This window comes from Stegostoma tigrinum, chromosome 15, assembly GCF_030684315.1.
Source record: "Stegostoma tigrinum isolate sSteTig4 chromosome 15, sSteTig4.hap1, whole genome shotgun sequence".
In the NCBI taxonomy this organism is placed as follows: Eukaryota; Metazoa; Chordata; class Chondrichthyes; order Orectolobiformes; family Stegostomatidae; genus Stegostoma; species Stegostoma tigrinum.
Genome location: NC_081368.1, coordinates 29,794,990 through 29,818,575, shown reverse-complemented (window position 1 = coordinate 29,818,575; position 23,586 = coordinate 29,794,990). Strand labels below are relative to the sequence as shown.

The 23,586-nt window shown below is 39.2% G+C and overlaps 1 protein-coding gene across 1 annotated transcript in view; it reads right to left on the bottom strand.

Annotated features, from left to right (window-relative positions):
- The window catches only part of sh2d1aa (SH2 domain containing 1A duplicate a), a 48,114-nt gene extending 24,973 nt beyond the window's left edge, over positions 1-23,141 (bottom strand). The window contains exon 1 of the mRNA XM_048544664.2: positions 22,911-23,141. Coding sequence (XP_048400621.1) covers positions 22,911-23,044 — 134 coding nt within the window. The 5' untranslated portion in view covers positions 23,045-23,141. The remainder of the gene's footprint in view (positions 1-22,910) is intronic.
- Positions 23,142-23,586: the final 445 nt, after the last annotated feature.

Sequence of the window (23,586 nt, the reverse complement as noted above, 5' to 3'; positions counted from 1 at the left end):
TTGTATTTCTCTTTAAGTCATCTCAGTACTGGCTCCTGCCCGGCCCTTGCACACCCTTTCCCAATTTCATTCAGTCTTGCTACTTCTCACTTCCTACTGTCATTAACTGCATTCCCTGTAATCTGTTCAGTTATTTCTTCAACACAATATGATTACAGCCTCTGCACCCACTCACTCCTTTCGGTTTTGACATTAACGTCGTTTGCACCCACTCAATCTTTTCTGCAGTTTCTATAGTTTGAGGGGGAAGGAAACATTATTAAAAAGAATAAAGCTCCCCAAAATATTGGATAAGACTGAAAACTAAATTCTTCAAATACTGTGGGGAACTGCCATAGAAAAGCCAGGAAGGTTTAATCTTTGCATTAATCATAATAAAATATTCTTCATTTACATGTTTATGATTTTACTGGATGCAGTGGACTGAAGCAATCAATCATGTAAGTTTTATCTAGTCCATTTGAAAAGCACAAAATCATCTGAAGTGCCCCAGTCCATAAAGGTGTTCAAAAACTACAGAAATCCACTGACGCTGATTGTTACAATGGGAGAAACCTTGATTGTTGATTTTCAGACTGGAGGCCTGTGACCACGGATATTCCATGGGGATTGGTATGGGGTCCACTTTTGTTTGTCATTTATATAAATGATTTAGATGAGAATATGGAAGGCATGGTTAGTAAGTTCAAGGATGACACCAAGATTGGTGGTAAAATAGACAATGAAGAAAGTTATCTCGGATTATAAACAGAGCTCGATCAACTGCAATGGGCTGAGGAGTGCCAGATGGAGTTTAATTTGGATAAATGCAAGGTATTGCATTTTGGTAAAACAAACAAGGGCAGGATTTATTCAATTAAGAGTTGGGAATTAGGTAATGTTGTAGAACACAGAGACCTAAGAGTTCAGGTACATAATTCCGTTAAGTTTGCATCACATATAGGCAGTTTGGTTAAGAAGGCACTTAGGACACTTGCCTTCATTGCTCAGACCTTTGAGTATAGGAGTTGGGGTGTTATGTTGAGGTTGTACAGGACATTGGTGAGTACTGTATCCAGTTCTGGTTGCCCTGTTTTAGGTGAGATATTATCAAGCTGAAGATGGTTCAGAAGAGATTTATCATGATGTTGGAGGGAATAGAGGGTTTGAGTTATAAGGAGAGGCTGGATAGGCTGGGACTTTTTATGGAGCATAGTGGGTTGAGGGTTGACCTTATTGAGATTTATAAAATTGTAAGGGGTAAGATAAGGTGAATGACAAATGTCTTTTCCCTAGGGTGGGCGATTTTGAGACTAGAGGGCATATTTTTATGGCGAGAGAAGAAAGATTTTAAAAGAACTCGAGGGAATTTTTTTTACATAGAGTGATTCATGTGTGGCATGAACTTCCAATGGAAGTGGTGGATGCAGATATATTTATGTTGAATAAGTGCGTAATAAGTATGTGAATAGGAAATGTTTGGGGGGATATGGGCCAAGCACAAACTGGTTTAGTTTGGGATTATGAACAGAATGGATTGGTTAGACCCAAAGGGTCTATTTATGTGCTGTATGATGCTACGATTCTATGACTTGGCAAAAGTCTTCCCTTCTTTCTCCACTTTCACAAGCTAGAGTTTAGGAAAAGGATTTATCGGGAAGAAACCATCTTTGTACAACTGCTTAACAGAATTTAAGCAGTAATCTTGAGATCAGCCCAACTGTAAAACATGTCTACAGCTCTAGTCAGCCAATAACTACGAATACAACCCATCTGCTGTGTGATCTCAAAATTGTGTACCATCTGCACAAAAGTAAATCCCGTTTACAAGTTATTTGAAAACATTCTGAGCACTTGTTCAATTCTAATTAATATCTTTGGCTGAAAATAGTATCACAAACTGAACACGTGAAGAGCATGCACAAAGTATTAGAACACTGCCAAAGCACTATCTAATTAATTTCTGATATTGCTGTGTAAAAGTTTGCTTTGCTCAGAATAAACTGAATGACGTCAACATTTGATGAGTTAACTGCAGGCAAATCGAAGTTGGCCAGGCGTTTGCTCAAAAATTATAGAACCAGCTACGAAATAGATTTGAAGATAAATGTCAGAATCACTGAATTGTTACAGTGCAGGAGGAGGCCATTCAGCCCATCATGTCTGAACTTCTATCTCAGCTTTTTAACTTAGTGCCAAACTCTTGGGCTTTTTTCCCAGAACCTTGCATGCTGTTTCTATTCAAATAATTATCCAATGTCCTCCTAAATGCCTCAGTGTGAATCCTGCCGTGGCAGATGGTGGAATTTGAATTCAATAAAGAATCTGGAATTTAGAACCTAATGATGATCGTGAATCCATTGCTGATTGTCAGAAAACCCCATCTGGTTTACTATGCCTTTTAGGGAAGGAAACTGCAATCCTTACCTGGTCTGGGCCTACATATGACTCCAGACCCACAGCAATGTGGTTGACTCTTAACTGGCCTCTGGGCAATTAGGGGTGGGCAATAAATGCTGCCTGGTCAGCAATGCCCCCATCGCGTGAATGAATAAAAAAAAGTTGAACCTGTCTCCACCACATTTCCAGGCAGTACATTTGAAACCCTAACCACTCACTGTGAGAACAAGTTATTTTTCTCATTTGCTTCTTTTTCAAAACACTTTAAAACTCAGCTTTCTAGTTCTCAAACTACTTATGAGTGGGAACAGTTTCTCCCTGTCTACTCTCTGCAGACTCCTCATGATTTTCAAAACTTCTAAACTTAAAAGAAACTTACATATCCCCTCAGCCTTCTCCTCTCCAGGGAAAACTGACTCAATTTCTCCAATCTTTTCTCAAAACTGAAGTAGCTCATCCCTGGAACCTTCCCATAAAACTCTTCAGTACTCTCACTAGTGTGTTCTCAACTTTCTGACAACATGGCACTCAGCACTGTACACAATACTCCATCTGAAGTCCGATCAGTGCCGTATATAAATTCGTCATAACCTCCCAGTTCATCTAATCTATCTATGAAGCCAGGAATACTGCATTATTTTGTATTACACTTTAACTTATATCATCGTTCCATATGCTTTATGCCAAAGTGCAACACCTCACATTTCTCCAGAATGAGCTCCATCTGCTCTCTCATCACACTTCACCAACCTTTCAATGCACTTTTGAAGTTTCACACTGTTATCCTCGCAGATTAAAAATCTCACAAGTTTTGGATTATTCACATTCTTTGAAATTGGCCACTGCAATCAAGGATCTAGATCATCCCAGACCCTTGTAATATTCCTGAACACAGCCTAAGAATACCTTGCCCTCGCTTTCTCTTGCACTACTGATATCTCAGTAAATATATAGGTAATTAAAGAGCCCTGTTTATAACTACTTGATGATGCTTACATCTTTCTATAATTTCCGTGCAGATTTCTTCCTCTACTTCCTTCCCATTAGCTGATGGTCTTGATATCATATAAGTAAGGCAATTCAAGTATTGCAATGCTCTCCAAAACCAAAAATGCAACTCCTGTTTTGTTCCTTTCCCATCTTTTTTGAGCATCTCACATAAACATGCTTTTTTCTTCAAATTCATTCATAGATTGCGGGCATTGCTGGCTGGGTCAGTTTCTGTGCCCATCCCTTGTTACCCTTGGTGGTAAGCTTTTTTCTGGAAATACTGCAGTTCATTTGGTATCGGTGCACCTACAATACCATCAGGCGGGAGTTCCAATATTGTGACCCGGCTATACTGGTGATACATTTCCAAGTCAGGATAATGAGTGACTTGGAGGGGAACTTGTTGACCGTGGTGTTCCCATATCTTGCTCTCCTGGTGGTGTTGGCTGTGGATTTGGAATGTGCTTTCTAAGGAGCTTTGGTATATTTCCACAATGCTTCTTTTAAGTAGCACACATTGCTACTGCTGATCATCAGTGGTGGGGTGTGTGAATGTTTGTTGATATAATGCCAATCAAGTGGACTACTTTATCTTGCACTGTGCTAAATTTCTTGATTGTTGTTGGAACTGCACTTGTCTAGACATTATTCCATCACACTCCTGCTTGTGCCTTGGGGGACAGGTTCTGGGAAGTCAGAAGGCACGTTACTTGCTACAGAATTCCTGGCCTCTGGCCTGCTCTTGTAATCACGTTACTTATGTAGCTGACCAGTGGTATTTTTATCAGTAAAAGATCAAAGGGTCACACCACTGATGAGGATACACTGAAAAAACCAAAGATGCCGTTAAGTCTTTATTCAGTACATGTAAATCCCCGAATTCCTTTGAAGTCACTGTCCTGAGAGAACTAAAGGTTTTATCATTGTAAAGAAGGAATGACATTTTAGGGCAGACAATGTGTGTTCGATGTGAGGTCTTGTTAAGATTCTGTTTGTGTTTCAGTTTGGAGTCAGACTAGTTTCATTTCTAAAGTTGGAGTTTACAAAATGTCATATTGACTGACTGTCTATAAATTGTGTGCTTTTGAACAAAATAGAATGTATCTGCAAACACAAATCCATCCCATCGATTCACGTGTGTGTGTGTGTGTGTGTGTGTGTGTGTGTGTGTGTGTGCGCGTGTGTGTGCGTGCGTGTGTGTGTGTGGCTGTGTGTGTGTGTGCATGTGTGTGCGCGCACGCGTGTGTGTGTGAGTGGTGGGGGGGGGAGCTGCGGGGAAGACTGTGTACGATCTTTTACTGAAAACTCTGTGTCTGATACTACCTCTCTCACTAACACCTGAAAAAGGGTCCGAAACCTTGTGTTTTCAAATAAGTCTGTTGGACTACAACCTGGTGTTGTGTGATTTCTGACCCTATCCACACCAGTTCCACACCGGCACCTCCACATCATCCTGCAGAAAGAATGTGTTTGTTCTACCTGCTTCCCCCTTGAATGAAAGGAAGCAAAGCACTGCCCTCTGTTTGCACACCATTTATTAGCCTTATAAAGCAATGCAAGGGGGGATTGAGAGGTGCTGGAGACAACACAGTGAGAATTAAACCAGTGCCGTGTCTGCCAAGTCGCTTGAAGTTCCTCATTGACGTTGTCAGTACTAACGTCATTCTTTGCTCACGGGTCCACCCTCTTTGCTCTCTCACTAATCTACAGTGACTGCACTGCAGCTCACTCTACCTCCTTTCCTCAAGGCACATAATCATTATTGATGCAAATTTCCCAAAATCTCACACTATGCACAGGTAATGTTTTACTATGCTCGACTTGTTCAAGTCCTTCACAGTGCCTTCCTTTAAATAGGAGAAGATTAGGCATAGACCCGGTATGAGCAGGAGAGAAACCTTTCTGCACACTCTCTCCCATGTCAGCCATGGTAGTCATCAGAAGCACTTTTTTTTCAGCCATTCAGTGCTTTGAAGTTTGAGTTGTGGTTAAAATAGCCAGCACAGCTTGCTGACGGCCTCGTCTGTGAAGAGAAAGCACCTGAGTAATCACTCCTCAGTGGAGCTCGGGTTGGACTTGCTTTCTGAACACCCACTGGAGGTCTGGTGTACACAGTGTTCCCCCTTCTCAACACTCTCCTCCCAGTTCCTCAGGCCATACCCTCTGTTTTTGGCTTCTCCCCTGTGTCTGAATCCCAACGGAAACAACACAAGACTGCAAATGAGTGCAATAGAACTGTTTTGGGCAGTTAAAAACACCCCAGAGCTACTAAAATCACATTGTCAAAAGTCAGAATGAACATTTTTAGATCAATAAAATCTATATATATCGATATCAATAAAACTGCGAGGCAGCATGGTAAGTCAGTTGTTAGCATTACTGCTTCACAGGACCAGGGACGCAGGTGTGATTCCACCTTCAGGTGACTGTCTGTGTAGAGTTTGTATATTTTCCCTGTGTCTGCATGGGTTTCCTTCAGGTATTACAATTTCATCCCATAGTCCAAAGATGTGCAGGTTATGTGGATTGGCCATGCCAAATTGCCCATAGCATCCAGGGGTGTGCGGGCTCGCTGGATTAACCATGGGAAATGCAGGCTTACAGGAGTAGGGTAGGGGCATGCATCTGGGTGGGATGCTGTTCAGTGGGTCGGTGTGGACAGAATGAGTCAAATGATCTACTTCAACACTGTAGGGATTTTATCAATAAATTTCCCTGTGGCCTAAAAGGAGAAAAAAACCATTACCTTGTGGATGAACTATTTCAAACAAGGTCAAAGATGGATTTTTCCTGCCTGATAGTGTCACAAACCACTGAATGGGCTTATAATGCAGCAACAATGAATCCTAATTAAATAGTTTAATCAACCATGGACTGTGACAGCGCAGCCCAATTCAACATGGTGGATGGTACATTGAAGAGCATAGAAAGAGCACATTTGTGGCCTTGCTGTACAGGGCATTAACACAGATGGAATGCCAATATGTTTCTAGGCCAATTCTACAATCAAGGTGCTATTTTTCCACAGCTGAGTTTAATTGTTATTCTATTGCAGTGATATTGAGGTTTCTTACACATATTCTGGGGACCACAAGATGCAATTTGGTTACATTTTCCTTGATTAATACAAGCTGAAGGCTCTGCTTCTGAAACGTGAAAAAAAATTAGGGGGACATGTTTGTAGTAATCTACTGGCATGCCTGTTAGTCTTTCTCTCCGTGTTGCAGGAAAACAAACTTGAAAAATCTAAAACTGCATTTTTACAGTTTCAGATTTCAAAATCTCTGAGAAATATCTGGAAATGTGTGTGGGCTTTAAGAGTAAAAATCATATTTCCCTGAGGTAACTTTGGGGTATGCCCCTCAGGGACTTTTCTTCTGTGTACTTATTAAATTGTGATGGAGCAGGGTCATTTGAAATTTCAGGAGGTGGCTGGCCCTCTCCAGTTTCATGAGTCACTCCAGGCCACATATAAACTTTGGCCATTGATGACTCTTTGATAGTGATGGCAGAAGACCGCAAATCTCAAAGGAAATGGCTACTTTGAGGCACAATATCCTTCGTAAAAACTTGAGTTTCCTTTAAGCACACATGAGGAAACCATCTCATGTGTTACTTACTGACTCATTTTGTTAATTTCTCATTGAAGTTCAAAATCAGTGACTCTTATGAACAAATGAAGGGAAACCCATAAAATTGTGTGGCAGCGAAATGAGCAGAGAAACTGCTCTTTGGTAGATCACTACTATATCAAACTTAGTAGGTTGCAGTGAAAACAGAACTGCTTGTAAGCATACATCTGAATTGCACATAACATCAACTTACTTATAATACTGAAGTGTTGAAGCAATCATATAAATATCCTTAATGCAAAATTAGTATGTTTCACTTTAATAGATTCTTGATATGCATTAACATGTCTCAACATGCAATATATTAAAGGAGAAAGTATATAACATTTGGTGATGTGTTTACTTTTGCAATGGCATCAAAACAAATGTTTGAACTCAACAAAATGATGATTCCAGCTGCAATTATCCTGCCCACTGTTCCATTTAGGAGTTTGCAAATGATGCAAACCTTGCTGACATTTCACAATTTTGTTTCAGGTCACAGAGTTGCTGATTTAAGTGAGAAATCTAGTGATGAGTAAGACTGATTCCTCTTGAAACTAACCATATTTCCAGTTGCCAACCTTGACTGAAAATCCAGCCCCATACATGACTCCAGATCTGCAGTGACAAGTGGGTAACTCTTAACTGAACTGCAAAATAACATAGCACACCACACAATTGCACTCAATTAGTTGTCTATTCACCACCTCTTCAAGGGCAATAAATGTTGACCTTGCCAGCTATCTCCACAAAACATGAATATATTTTTTAAAAATGGCAGGAAAGTCATCCCAGCCTCAGAGGGAATGTTCACACCTCCACCACAGGAAACAACCGAGGCTCACTGTCTTCTGCATATTAAATTTAGGTCTTGTCTGACTGTTCCTGTCATATAATTTGAAGAAGAGTGGGAGTTTTTACACCACCAACATTTTTCTCTCAATGCACTGGAACAGACAACTGATCATTTATCCCACTGTTATTTTCTGACAGCCTAAACTTGCTGTCCTTCAAAATAATTGATTGTATCTGAGGCACAGCAATTATTCTGTGAAATATTAACACCAGATTTTTCAGTTGAATTAATGAGGAGGCTTACAGTATTGAACATCATTATGGAGCAAATTGGATAGCAACTTTTGATAGCTGCACATATGAAATTAAGCAGGTGTGCCTCTGTCCAATTTACTCTGATACTCCACAAACTGCACTTTAACAGTACCACACTAATTGATTCAGCATTCAGAGTACGAAACTGTAGTCCTTAACCACCAAGAACATCAGAAAAAGTTAGGGTTGGTTCATTAAGATGTAAGTTTTTTTTAAAATGTGGTAAGTCTTAATCACAACTAAATAATCACAAACTGTAACAACCTCTTGTTACAATTTTTGTACAAACTATTCACCTTCAAAAAGAAATTCAAATTTTTAGGTGATAGCTGAAAGGATGACGCTGCAGGACTCGAAACATTACCACTATTTTCTCTCTCTCTCTCCAGATGCTGCCAGATCTGCTGAGTTCTCCAGCACTTTTGATTTTTGTTTCAAATTTCCAGCATCTGCATTTCATTGTTTTATTTATTAAATAAAGGGGCATGAAGGTTTTCTGGGGGCGGAAGGGTCACTGAGATTAATAAAGTGAACCTATAACTCATACTGCAAAAAGTGGCCTAAATTGACTTCCATCCTCATCCAAATCACAAATGAGCAACAAAAATTAAAGAAGCATGCCACTAAATCTGGGTGTTTTGATTCTGTCTTGGCTTGTGAGTTCTACTTGTCAGTAAGATGAGGCCCTTCAAGAGGTAGCTGGGTTAATCTGACAGGTACACACTGCAGATTCAAAGATCTGTAATCAGAGAATTGGCATGTAAAAAGGCTTTTGTAGTCCAGTGATAATGTCTCTATCTACTAAGTTAGGAGATCTCAGTTCAAATCCCACCCACTGCAGAAATACATAACAACATTCCTGAACAGGTTCATTGGAAAATAACTCCTGCATGTGAAACGCATGTAGCAGTTCACAAATCCTGGTCACTAGCATTTGTGACCGTGTCATTACACATTGATCACAATCATCTCCACAAAGCACAAATGACTTCAAAAGTGCTATTTAGGAACCAAAATTCACAAAGCCAGTTCATGGTCTCATAGGCTACACAAGGAAATAGAGTTCTCACTTTGAACTGTAAGCTATTGCCATCACGTTATGCTATACAATGCTATCTTTCTTCAGTGATGTGGGGAATTGGTGAAAGGGAAGGAAAAGCTTCAGTAATCCTATCACACTTACAATTACCTACTGTATTTCTGTGACAAGCTGTGTATATCAGAATAAAGTCCACTGTGTCCAAGATCTATGTGCAGGCATTTCATGGTTATCCTTATCAGAATTCTCCAGGTTGCACTGTATCGCAGACTATGCTAAAGTGTTATTTGTGTTTGATGTGAATGCTGATTGCTCACTTCACTGAGGATGTGTTATGTTTCTGACATTCCTCCCATGGGTTAATTAGAACTGTAATCAGGGGCTGTTGTCATTGCGGATAGTTTACAAAAACGCACAGAGAAATTCAGAAGAAACAAGGCCAAGGCCAGCAGCTGCCAAATAGCCTGCACATGAAGGACACACAGCTGAAGGATCCCAACAGCACAGAGAGGAGTTACATGAGACTGAGCATCTATTCCATTTCCTCCAGATGAGGAGGCACATTGCCATCACAGTCTGAAGATGTTGCCGGACATTATCACAGAATTCTGCCATCTGCTGGAGTCGGATTTGTGAGCTGAAGGGGTAGGCAGCCATCCTATCTTATCTGCTGTCAAATTACAACTGAGTTAAATGGTATTGATACTGGATGATTTCCAGGATCCACAGAGGACCTGCATGGGAGGTCTCAAACCTCAACTCACACTTGTATCAAGGCTGTTACTGGTGCAATTTGTAGCAGATCACGCCTGTTCATCGTGTTTCCCAGCACAAACGGAGCAAAACAGGGGATGTGATGGATTCTGAAAATCTGGAAGAATGGCAGAAGATTTCCAAGGAGCAAGAGGAGGTCATTGAACAGGAAGAACATCACTTCATGCATGACAGAGCACAGTGCATCAAATGCTACATGTCAGACAGGCCTTAACTGACACCAGATGGGACTTGGTGAAGTGATCACTGATTGACAGTAAAACTGCTACTGAAAGACAAGCAGCCTCTGTTTATTTTCCCAAAAGCAAATTCAGCTTTTTTCTATTTGAGTTTTCTTTTATATTGCGTTTCCTGTTGTATAATGGAAGTTAATGATTGTGATATGAACTGTGTGATTTAATATCATTTGTTGTAAGACTAGTTCTCTGATATTTTAAGTTCAGAACCTTTGGGTTTCCTATTTTTCTGAAGTTAATACTTACCTGTGGGAATTTCTGTAACCATAGTGATTTCTTGTGTTTGTGCTGTGTTGCCATTCGAAGGCCTACAAATATTTGTCAGACATAATGAGTGGCATTCTTCTGTCACTGATCCCAAGCAGGACCTTGGGTATTTAAACCATTAATGTGGGCAACTAATACTCAGCATACCTAATAGCAGCAAATATAATTTAATTGTGCTGTTTATGAAAATTTACAATAACACAGCCGATTATGAACAATCTTTTACTTTGAAAAACTGCTTTGATTTTGGAAACTGTGACCCACATTTTGATGGTTATTGACCATTATTACCGCAAAAGAAAAACATTATAAGTGACTATAAGTATAACTCATTGCTATCAACCTGTTCAGGCATGTTATGACACACTTTGGAGCAATTGGGACTTAAGCAGTTGGGACTTGAACCCAGACCACTATCCTTTGTATATTGAGGTAAATTATGGTATTCCTTCTGCCACATTGATTGAAATAAAATCAATGCAGTATGACACTAAATCTGTGCTCTTACAGATATCCATGACTTAGTATGTTATGGAACACTATAACTTAACCATCAACCATGGAGGAAGTGGTTAGTTCTTTTTGCTACGGAATGGCATCAAAAGCAATAAATGCTCACTTATAATGTTTTTCTTTTGTGGTAATAATGGTCAATAACCATCAAAATGTGGGTCACAGTTTCCAAAAAGACAACATATATTTCACAATATTAAAAAGAAACCACAGCATTAAAATACCATATGAACAATAATACTTGCTTTTCTTTGGCACTTTATCACATTGCATGACTTAATGTTCCTCACCAAATGAATTGCTTTTAAAGTGCTGCGTGTAAGCTAAGATGATGTAGCTTATTTAGTCTTAAAGGTCTGTTTCACAACAGCAGCAGTTTTTTGTTTTGCAACCCAAGTCTGCTATTCCATCCTTAAAGTTGTTAAATAATAGAGATTACACAAATAATGATCTTACAAGAAATTTATTTCATTTTAACAAAAGATAGATTGCTATCTCAATGGTTACTGCTCCCAATTTGCATCTTTAAAGCATATTTTGACAAGTCTTCATGACTGTTATAACCATACAATATTTGGAAGAAATCCCGCCACAGATTCATTTTCCACTTATGGCAAGGCTTAATGGGGTCATAACTTTTTTTAGACCTTCCTTGCACCAGGAAGCAAATTAAAATCTACCCCAAGGGTTTTAATTTTTTTTCAATGGGTTAATGCCCTATTATGTAAATGAATTTCATACACATTAACATTTTTGTTATTAATGTTCTGCTTTCTGATTTCCATCCATTAGGATTTAAAGTAAACACTCTCATCTTAGGCCTTCATTTTTTATGTGAATGATGTTCTTGCTTCTCATTGTTCAAACCTCTCCACTGGTCATAAGCTTATCAGGCAAACTTAACCATATAATTAGTGAAATAATATACTGTTGACAAAAAATTGTGCTTTCTTTTTACAATAACATTTAAAGGAATAATGCAACTAAGCAGGAACTAAGTTGTAAATAACATATAACTCTACATCCTTCTCTGTTATTTATGCAATTTATAAGTCAATACATTATAAAACTAAAAGCGATACATACTCCTGCTAGTCTATTAACACCACAATTTAGAACTGAGGTAACTATACTTCAGGTTTCTTACGGGCTAATCTAGTTTCACTGTTTGACTCTGAAAGACATCTGTCATAATTGCTGTTCTACCCGACTTAAAGAATGGAAGAAATCTTATGTCTACAGTAGACGAACCACATAAAATTATATACAGCTAACAACTGAGGTGGTTGACTTGCTTGCTGAGCTGGCTTGTTTCCATTCAGACATTTTGTCACCACGCTAGGTGACATCATCAGTGAGGCTTCCAACGAAGCAATGTTGCTTGAAATTTATATTGTCTGGTCTGTTATGGTGAGTTGTGTCGTTTCCTGCTTTTGATCTTTCTGGGTTTAGGTATGGGTTTGTACTACACACCATAACAGACCTGACAGTATAAATTCCAGTACAACATCGCTTCATCAGAGGCTCCACTGATGATGTCACCTAGCATAGTGATGAAACATCTGAACAAGAACAAGCCAGCTCGGTGAGCAAGTCAACAACCCGATCCACAACCCGAGCTGCAGATCTTTGCCAAAACTTTAAACAGCTAACAATTTATTTCATTAAAAATAACACCCTCATAAAAGATAAAGACACAACATATTATGTTTACTAAATAAAACCTCAGGGGAGAAATTTTAAAATACTGGACAATTTTAGCTCAAATGCAAGGTTTGCTCTTAAAGTGTATTTAATAAGTGCAAATTGGGAAAATTAAACTATAACATAGACATCATGAATTTGTACTACTGGGGACATTGCTTCATTGTCCCTGTGCCTTTGACCTGCCATAAATACTGTCCACATTTACCTCTCCCAGCTTCCACCCTATTGCCCCTCACTTACCTGGCATGAAACTGTCACAAACCTCTCACCCTACTCCACGTTTACTTTACATATTCATCTTCTCACAGTAGCATTCTAAAGAGGTTACAGGGTGTTTATATCTCAAAATCTGGCACTTACAGCAATAAAAGGATTCTCTCCCGTTTTTATGAATTCAAGGATTTCTCAATACCGTTTCAGAACAGAAGCCAAGAAATTTGTTGGAAGAATTTATCTAAATGTGCCTTTTTTTTGGTCCAATGAGGATTACAAATGGTTTCCAATGCCTCATTTAACACCACAGGAAAAGTCACATTTCAGCTAAGGTCCTTTGATGTTAGATGTAACACTTTCATTTTATAAATAGATAGCCCAAAATGTTTTGTCTAGACACGTCAATTTCAAAAGTTCAAATGTCCCGAAACGAATATCATTGAACAATAACAGATGGTTAACATATTCATATGAAATTCCACTTCAACTAAAGCATTAGATTATTTAAAAATGAATAAGTTAATTTACAAAATTTGAAAACAACACCATGATGTTGCCGACTATTAAAGAACAGTGAAAGTTCAAGAGCCATAGTCACTGATGTTGCAAAACGTAACATGTGAAGAGGAAGCAGAACATCTCCTTTATAGGAATTAACCAAATTACAGCATGTTTGTATTGCATTGCATTTCTTTGACCCAGTTGTAAGTCTCACTGTCATTTGAATCTTAACAGGCAAAACATACAAGATTGTGGAAATAACTAGCTCTAATTTGGTGTGTAATTTTGAGCTGCTTTTCTGGGGTGGCACGGTGGCTCAGCGGTTAGCACTGCTACTTCACAGCACTGGGTACCTCTCGTGACTGTGCAAAGCCTTCTCCCCATGTCTGTGTGGGGTTTCCTCCTACTGTCCAAAGATGTCCAGGTTAGGTCGATTGGCCATGCTAAATTGCCCATACCGTCTGGGGATGTGTAATTGGGATTGTGGGGTTCCAGAGACAGGGTAGGGGATGTGTCTGAGTGGGATACGCTTCAGAGGGTCAGTATAGGGATGAAGAGCCTGTTTCACTCTAGGGATTGTATGATGATGTTGAAGAATACTCGTGAGTCTTACTTTATTTGAAAATATATTTCCACAAATGTTCCCAACGTATAAACTGCTGTGAAATGTGGCTTAAACTTTTGTGAGGCTCTGTCGTAGATCATCTCTCCTTGCTTTGAAAGGTGACTTGCAAACAAACAAAGAAATGAATAGGTCCAGGCAGCATCAGAGGAGCAAGAACGTTGACATTTCAGGTTGGGATGCTTCTTCAGAAATGGCTTTGCAGCGGGAAAGGGATTCACTGAGATCTTTCCGGAGGGAGGAGGATAACTTCTTCAAGGTGGGCATCCCTAGAAGAGGCTTCGCAGTGGGATTATAACTCACTCACAGATAGTAAGAACTGCGGATGCTGGAGTCAGAGATAATACAGTGTAGAGCTAGAGGAACACAGCAGGCCAGGCAGCATCAGAGGACTCTTCTTTAGAAATGGGTTTTGGTCCTTACCTGAAACGAGACCTTTCCAGATCCTCTAATGCTGCCCAACCTGCTTTGTTCCTCCAGCTCCACTGTGTTATCTCTGGCTCCAGCATCGGCAGTTCTTACTATCCCTGAATAATTAGGTACAGTTCTTTGAGATAACTTTCATACTTGCAGCACTTTGATAGAATTTAGTTGTGTCTTTTTTATATGTTAAAGTTAGTTGAAGTATGATATTACTAAATAATATGGGATTCATAAAGAAACAATTATACATAAGAACATCGGAAGATAAGAACTAGGACCAAGAGTAGGCAATTCTGCACTTCGAGTCTACTTCACCATGTACTTCATGGCTGGTCTCATCTGGCCTCAAGTCCAATTTCCTACCTGCTCCCCACAGCCCTTAAACCCATTACTAATTAAGAATCTGAAACAAATCTGAGGAATAGTCGCTGGGCCCAAAACATTAGTTCTGATTTCTTTTCCCAGATGCTTCCAGACCTGCTGAGCTTTTCCAGCAACATCTGTCTTTGTTTCTGATTTACAGCATCCACAGTCACTTTGTTTTTTACTAATTAAAAATCTGTCTATCTACTCCTTAAATTTACCCAATGTCACAGTGTCCTTCACACTCTGGGTTGGATCCACAGATTCACTATCCTTTGAAAAAAGTAATTTCTTCTCATCTTCTCTTTTAAATCTGCTACCACTTATCCTAAAATTAGAATCTCACGTTCTAGATTGCTCCATAAGAGGAGAAACCTTGCTATGTCCGCTTTATCTATCCACTTTAGCATCTTTTACACGTCAATTAGATCACCTCTCATTCTCCAAAACCCAAGACAGTATAGGCCTAAACTGCTCAATCTCTCTCTTCATATGACAAACTCTTCAGCTCTGGGATCAATCGAATGGATTTCCCCTGAACTGCCTCCAATGCAACAGCATTCGTTCACAAATAAGGGGGCCAAAACTCCACACAATATTCTAGGTGCCTTGTACAATTGCAGCAACACTTCTCCATAATATAATCGTTTATACTCTATTCCTTTATCAATAAGTGCCAAAAATCGGTTTGCTTTCCTTATTAACTCCCGTAGGTACACGTCAATCTTCTGCGATTCATGCATGAAGGCACCCAGATCCCTCTTCTGAAGCACTCTGAAGTTTCTCTCCATTTAGACAATGCTACCTTTCTATTCTTTTAACTAAAATGTATAATATCACATTTTCAAATGATCAGACCTGAAGTTTATTATTTACAAATACAGGCGCTCTTGTATCAATCACGTTAAGAAAATACCTCAGAAAGCATCTTTTATCTATCTCATCAATCAATTATTTGTCTATAAACAATATTTTAATGCAAAATTCAGAATGCTTGTATCATTTTTAAAATTAATGGAATAATTTTAATGTACCCTGTTCATTGGGAAACCAATAAAACTGGATTCAAAATGATGGCACATCTGAACCAGTTTCAGGCGCCATAAAATGAGTACAATCCACCGTGCTGATTTGCTTGAAATATCTTTAAAAGATGTTAGTTTCTCAAATAGAATGCAATTATATATCTTTAACCTACAATACAATCTGTTTTAATACTTCCAGCTGAGCTTCTCCAACAGTCCTGAAATAACTTAAAATTTCACCAAATATTCAAAACATTAAACTAGACATAATTTGCTGAGATACGCATCCTTTTACAACTGTACACATCTTACAGCCAGACACCTACTTTGCCTATTGACAGATAGCCCATCTGCAATATGAAACATTTGACTCAACTCTCTACTTTAAGAAAAGATCACCCTTACATCTCAGGGATTAAGTATATTGTATTTCCATACATCTTCACAGTTAATTCTCTGTCTCTTGACACTTGCAAAAATATTCCTATGTGTCCACGAGGAATATGAAGTCGCACAGGTAAGTATAATATTCAAACAATTATAGACCCACCAGTGTGGCAACTGATCTCTCAAGACACTACGGTAAACTGAACACAATCTAAAACGACAAGAAGTCACCAAGGAAAATATAAATAAGATGTCGAAGAGTAAGAAACAACTGCGTAAGTCCCAAGTCCAAGTTCTGCTCACTGCTGAACAACTGAGCTAAGCCAGGTTAACTATGGCAAAAAAAATCAACTGCTGGCAATATACAAGGAGAATTTTTTTATTATTCATTCATAGGACAAGGACGTTGCTGGCTGGAACAGCAGTTATTACCTATCCCAAATGGTCCAAAGGGCAATTGAAAGTCAACCACATTGCTAAGGGACTGGAGTCACACATAAACCAGAGCAGGTAAAGATGGCAGTCTCCTTCCCTTAAGGACATCAGTGAAATGGATGGGTTTTTCCAACAACTGGGAATTGACTTACCATAATCCTCAAACTCTTAATTCCAGGCTTCTTTACTGAATTCAAATTCCACCACAGCGGGATTCAAATCCAGGTCCCCAGAATATTACCTGGGTCTCTAGATTAACAGTCCAACCATAACACCACTAGACTGTTACCACCCCATTCCTGGTTGGGGTCTGTCCTTGATCATTATCCAGTGAATCTTTGTCAAGTTGGGCACTCGCTTGATCAAACAAGAACAGGAGCAGACTTGGCTGTAATGTGCCGGTCAGTCAACTATCTATGTGAACCATACGAGAAATTGTAAATTGTATCAGCTATTAGACAGCCAGTGCCAATGACGAAATTGAAATCCAACATGAAGTATCCAACAGAGTGTTTGTGGAAGAAATAAAGTCAGAAAAGGCACACCAAAGACTGAAGTCTGATCAACAGGCACAACTATTTGAATGCTTATAAAATAATCTTAACGGAAATTGGGTCAACACATCATATGTACTCCTCTAAAACAGATATTCCATTAATGCAAAAGTTATTTTAGAAGCACTGCTATGATGGTATTATGGATCAATTTTCTCTCTTTTCCCTAAAATACCCATTCTTGCTGCAAGATTGGCAACACTGATGTTCCAGCGCTTGGTCCCATTGCATCTGTGAGGCTAGTAATGCTTCCCGTAGGAGATGACACAAATGTCAAATCTTGTTCTCACCAGACATTCACTTTGCAACAAAAATTACTTAGCAGTCATCACTGCGTTATGGAAGGTATTGATTTTCTCACTTCTCTACGTGAGGACATCGAGTGCTTTTCTACTTAAATAGACCATAAGTAACTTTCATTTCCTTGGTATAATTTTAGCCATTCTGACCTTTTGTACATTCCCATTTTAATCACTTCACCTTTATCATTGCTTTCAACCGTCCAGCGCAGAAGCTCTTGATCCCTTCTGTAACCTCTCAACCTCTCTAACTCACACAACTTCTGTAAGATATTTCTTCAACTCTACTTCTTTGACCATTCACCTGCCTTAATAATTTTCTTTGTGGCCTGGTTTCAAGTTTTGTTTGATATTAATTCTTATAGGGACTGACAGAGTTAACGCAGGAAGATGTTTCCCCATGCTGGGAAGAGGTGTCCAGAACCAGCAGACATAGTTTCCAAATAAAATGTAGCCCATTTAGTACAGAGATGAAGAGGAAATTTTTCACTCAGGTATGATGAATCTTTGGAATTCCACAGGCATGTGAAAGTTCAGTTACTGATTATGTTCAAGACTGAAGCCAATAAATTTATAGATATTAGAAATAGCGTGGTAGGGGGATAATGTGGGAAAATGGCATCAGCCATGATCTCATTGAATGGCTGAGCAAGTTCGAGGATCCAAATGTCCTACTTCAATTTCTTATTACAACCCTGTGAAACACCATTTGTTGGTTCACTGTATTAAAGGTCCTGTATAAGTGCAAGGTTTTGTTGAAGTTCACTAGAGCAAAAAGCTTTCTGCTTTAACTGTAAGCAAATATAATAAATCTGTCATATGATTTACCATTACGTAGAATTCAAAAATGGTTAGTTTGAAGCTAACACGTCACTGCTATAATTTAAAATCAATGGTAAGAAAACAATAATAGATTTAGCTCAAAGAGACACTAAATTTTACAATTTTCTAAAAGTCATGTTTTCTTCAATCTTACACCATTAGGGCTTGAGCACTAAAAGTGTGTGTACAATATTTTTGATTTCCATTTGTTTGTCAAATCCAGGCTTAGAGTTATATTGTGATGAAACTTCTGCCTTCAGCAAAAATTCATTGGTTTTCTCCTTTTAGATTAAAATTTAAGTAACTTGAAAATATGTGTGACTTTTTACAAAGCACAGCTCCATGTGCTTCAATTGGTTTTACTATTTTTCATCGCAGATCTTTCTCAATTCTAACTTTATCCTGATATGGACTGATCCTGACAATGAACTCCTCTAACTCAACTGCCACAGCACACAAATACTTTAGATTAATCCTAAAATACACTCCAAAAGCCAAGTACTGTCAATCAGTTAGAAGGAAGACAAGCATGGAGCTAAATCTTGCGCAATGACTGCACAGCTGGGATTTTCAATTCCTAAAACCACTGATTTCAGATGGGCTGAATATCAAACATGAAAGTTTCTGTCAGTTTCAGGATAAGTTGCATATTTTAATCAGCCTGAAAAAAAAATAGTAGATTTATAATAGAAGCAAAGCAAGTTATAAAACTTATGAAAATTATTACTTGTCTGATGTCTTATATTTAAGTACATTTTCAAAACAACATTTGGAAATGTTTATGGCTTATTTTTGAAGAGAAGTTTGGAATGTGATGTATGAAAGGACCACTTAAGACAAAGCAGCTAGGTTGAAGTTTGCAGAATAAAGTAGTAAATGTTTCTTTGATGTTCAACAAGAAAAAAGTCCCTCCAAAATGCTAAACGTCTACCTAGTTTTACAGAAAAGTGTGACAAATATTAATAACTAAGTTTTATTTTGCTCTGCTCAGTCTTTTCACGGCACTTGTCCCTTTATCATTGTACTGCCCATAGTAACTATAGACTAATATAGGAAATTGCTTAGTGTAACAGATAACAATTGTATGCCGGAATAAAGCAAGGAATGAAACTGTCTTGAACCACTGGCATGCTTTCAACTTGGTAGATACAGAAAAAAGTATGTTTTAGTCAGTGAAACTACTGAATGATTTATAAATTAAATCTATTTTGAAGCAAAAGTAGAACACTCCTGTATCCTAAGGCAGTGTTTAACTCATAGTTTTATGTCAGGCTAGCTTGAGGTTGAATGTATGTCAATCTGTGCCACAGATCAATCCCAATAGTTTATGTCCTCAGTGCTCAAAGGACTGGAAAGACTGTATGCTAGAAATATATGGCTTTCTGTTTAATAAATTTGCACCAGAGTAAAATATTACATATGATTAAGTAACTAATAGTTATTAATTCTAAATAAAATAAATGTTATTTGGAGTCCAGATTCAAAGAGTATTGCAGATAAATTAATAGACTTTACAGGAATCCAAATTCCCAATTGCTGACAGAAGGAAATGAAACAAAATTTTTGGTCCAAAATGGTTTCTCTTCTCTCAACTGTACAATTCCTCATTTTAAACTGAGTACCTTATTAGATGTTAAGTTTCCTCAGGCAGAGTAAACACAATAAATCCTGCTGCAATATTTAATGCTGCTATTTAAAATGTTGATGTGAATTGAGCACGCATATGTCTGCAATCTGGATACTAAATTTCTTTTGATGGTGGTGGAATGTTATCTTTTTACTTGAAGAAGTTTGAATTAGAACGCTGCTTTAAATAATGAGAAGTGAGCCTATGGATTACTTTCAAAATTTGTATTCCGGTATTCATTTGTATTCACGTTGCATATTGTGCAATGTAAAAGTAAAATCCTCTTGAAATTTTAAATGGCAATTTCTACAGTATGATTTATGATGCCTGAAGAAAAGCTTAATCTGCACAATCTTGAGAAAAGGCATGTCGTCCACAGCAGAGTTGTGCACTATTTAATATCTGTTTATATGAGAAGTTACTTGCAATATTTTGAAGAAGTTAAATATGGCAAATTCTGCGTAAACCAGGAAATTAGCAGCAAAGAGATAAATAAGAAGTCAAATTTAATCAATCTAATCAATCATCAACATTTGAGAAGATTAGCCAAGATAATAACATCAGATGCTTCGGGATTATTTAAAATGCAATTTCTCCCAAAAATAAGGATACAAGGACTGAATGAATACCCAAAGATAAGTATACAAGGACTGAATGAATACCCTGAAATTAGATATATTGTCCTATGCCCTAACTGATTCCTGTTTCTGATTCCTTTCCAGTGGAACATGATCGAAAATGTTACTGCGTCAATGATACGACATGATAGAAACTGATTCATCTCCAATTTTTGAATAACTCGCTGACTCACTGCTCAGATTCATAACAGGGTACAATACCAGAGGTCAGCCTGTGCCCATGGGACCATGGAGCATTTCTCCAAGAAATAGCAGCTTCAAAAGATGGAGGGAAAGAAAACAAGAAAATTACAGCAGCTAAACATACTACCCACAATTGTAAGAAGTTAGCCTCTATTTCAAAAACTTCACTACTTTACTGTTAAATAGTATCTTAGGTAATGTTGGCATGGCTATATTTTTCTCACATTCTCCTATCAATGAGAAAACAGCCCTGATACATGTAGTAATGGTCAATTCTAGGTGTCTTTGGTATTGCTTACTTAGTGATTTTAGCTGTCATCTATCTTGACATACCTCAAACTGCATCATTATAAAAGCACTTTTGAGGGTGAATTTTGTAAAAGTGCATTTCTGTCACCCACCAAGAACTTGCACGCAGAGGTCAGCTGGTTTTGCAAGGCTGCCTTGGAATTAGTTTTGGGGGAACATTCAGTAATCCTGAGGGAAACCGTGCACAGTTCATTCTAGATAGTTTTCCTTTTTTTCCCCTAATTAATCTGTTCCAAATGTTATTACACACCAATTGAGCAGTTGCGATTTGAATCTGGGCCTCCTGACTCAGAGGATGGGACACTACACAGGATCCCTCATAATTCACTCCATACACCAACTCTAAATTCGAAACAGCTGTCAGATACACCATGACTCAACTGGTGTCCTTGAGTTTTTCTGATGAAGGGTCTGGACCCGAAACGTCAGCTTCCCTGCTCCGGAGATGCTGTTTGGCCTTCTGTGTTCATCCAGCTCCACACCATGTTACCCTGGTGTCCTAAAGTGCTGCACGATCTTATTCGCTGGATGGAAGGTTTATCAAGTTTGCTTTCTGCTCAAATGGACTTGCTTCTTTCGCATTATGAAGCCCACTCCCAGAGGTCCCTCTGCGAGCAGAGAGGCAATTTCGTAGCCGTTTGTTTCTTGCTCTCATCCTTCAACGCAGGAGCAGAGCAGACAGCACAGTGTGGAGCTGGAGGAACGCAGCCGGTCAGGCAGCATCAGAGGAGCAGGAAAGCCGACGTTTCGGGTCGGGACTTTTCTGTTTTCTGAGGGTCAACTTTCCCGCTCCTCAGATGCTGCCTGGCCCGCTGTGCTCCTCCAGCTCCACATTGTGTTATCTCTGAAACCAGCATCGGCAGTTCATACTATCTCCTTCAGAATAGCAAGCCTGCCAATATGAGAAGCTCAAATGGTGTGTTAATTGACGCTTTGACGGGGAGCTATGCGAGGAGCCCCGACCAAAGCATTAATTCGGGCCGGAACAGAAAACGTTGGAAATACTCAGCACGTGCCACGTCAAACACTGTTCTGAAGAAGATCATTTAACTTTAAAGCATGAACTTAATTTTTCTCAACAGATGCTGTCTGATCTGCTGAATACTGCCGGCCTTTTCCCTTTTATTTGGTTTCCACTAACCATAGCACCAATGATGGAAATGTTCCGCAGGTCAGACAGCATGTGTAGACAGAATTTCAGTTCATGTTTTTTGCTTTTGCATCTAATAAGTGTTTCCTGTCTCGAATGTTGAGCACCTGTTGTGTGCTTTTAACATTTTCTATCGAGTTGCAGCTTGCGAGCATGTATCTGTTTTTATTATCATCGCTGGCAATGCTTCGCGTTGTCCTCCCCTGGCAAATTCAAACTGCATGCCAGGACACTCTAAAATACTGGCAGGACGGGGGTGTTTACGTTGTTCCTAACCGTTTGCAGCTGTTTAAACGGGACACATTTGAAAAGCAAAACTTGCATTTTGTTTGTCAATTTGGTGGAAGCGACTAATCCTATGAAACAGGACTTTGCTGTCGCTTAGACCGGGTTGTCAGCTGTCGAAGCAGTGGATCACTAGGATCCATTCCGGGACTAACACAAGTAAAAAACTTCCCAACTGCATCAAACGGACAGCGATATGTTAGGGTTTGAGTGGCAGTGAGCAAGTTAATAATCTCATTTCTGAATGATCATTTAAGATGCGCAAATCTCGCGTATCTGAATGGGAGCTTTCTCCTTTCTGCGCTGAATCTATGCCGAGACGCGGGATAAGCCTCAATAGTGCAGTTGAGGCGAGGGGTTCATCGTACGCGATATACTTCCAACGTGAACTTCTGCAGCGGTTCTGAGCGGGAGCCGGGGTTCTGGGTGACAGACTGGTACTCACAGGACACACAGGCAGTAGACTCCTGGCAAAGACTCGCTGTCTCTGATCAAGTAGCTCCCGTCCTTGCCGTTTCTGCACAGCAACTTCTCCCCGAGCTCCCGGTTGATTTTCCCGTGATAGATCGGATGATCCATTTTCTGTTCGTTTTCGAGCGCCGGGAAATGGCCGGAATTTGTTTTGGTTCTGCGAAGCTCGGTTACAGGTCGGAGTGAACGCTCGCTTTCTGAAACCTCAAACCTAGCTCTGGCCTCTTTCCCTTGCACCTCGAAACAACACGTCACTTTCGGGCGAGGTGGTGCTATCTTGAGGCAACTTAAATACGAGTGATGGTATGAACACAACAGAGAAGTACCACCTAAGTTTTTATAAAAGTGTAGAAGCAGTTTGGGTCGACATGGGGAATGGCAAAATCAAGAAATCTCTTGTGAGAGTGGTATAAAGGCTCCCTAACAGTAACCATAAAGGAAGAAACTTTGGGGGTTTGTCACAAAAGTACAGCAATTTAAACCAACGTAAAGACTGGGAAAATCAGATGGGCAAAGATAGCTTAAGGAAAGAGCACATAGATTGTTTTCGGCATATTTTCGTAGAGCAGTATGTTCTAAAGTTGACCAGAGAGGATGCTGTACTTAGCCTGGCTTGTGCAGTGTGATCGGATTAATTAATGATCTCGGGA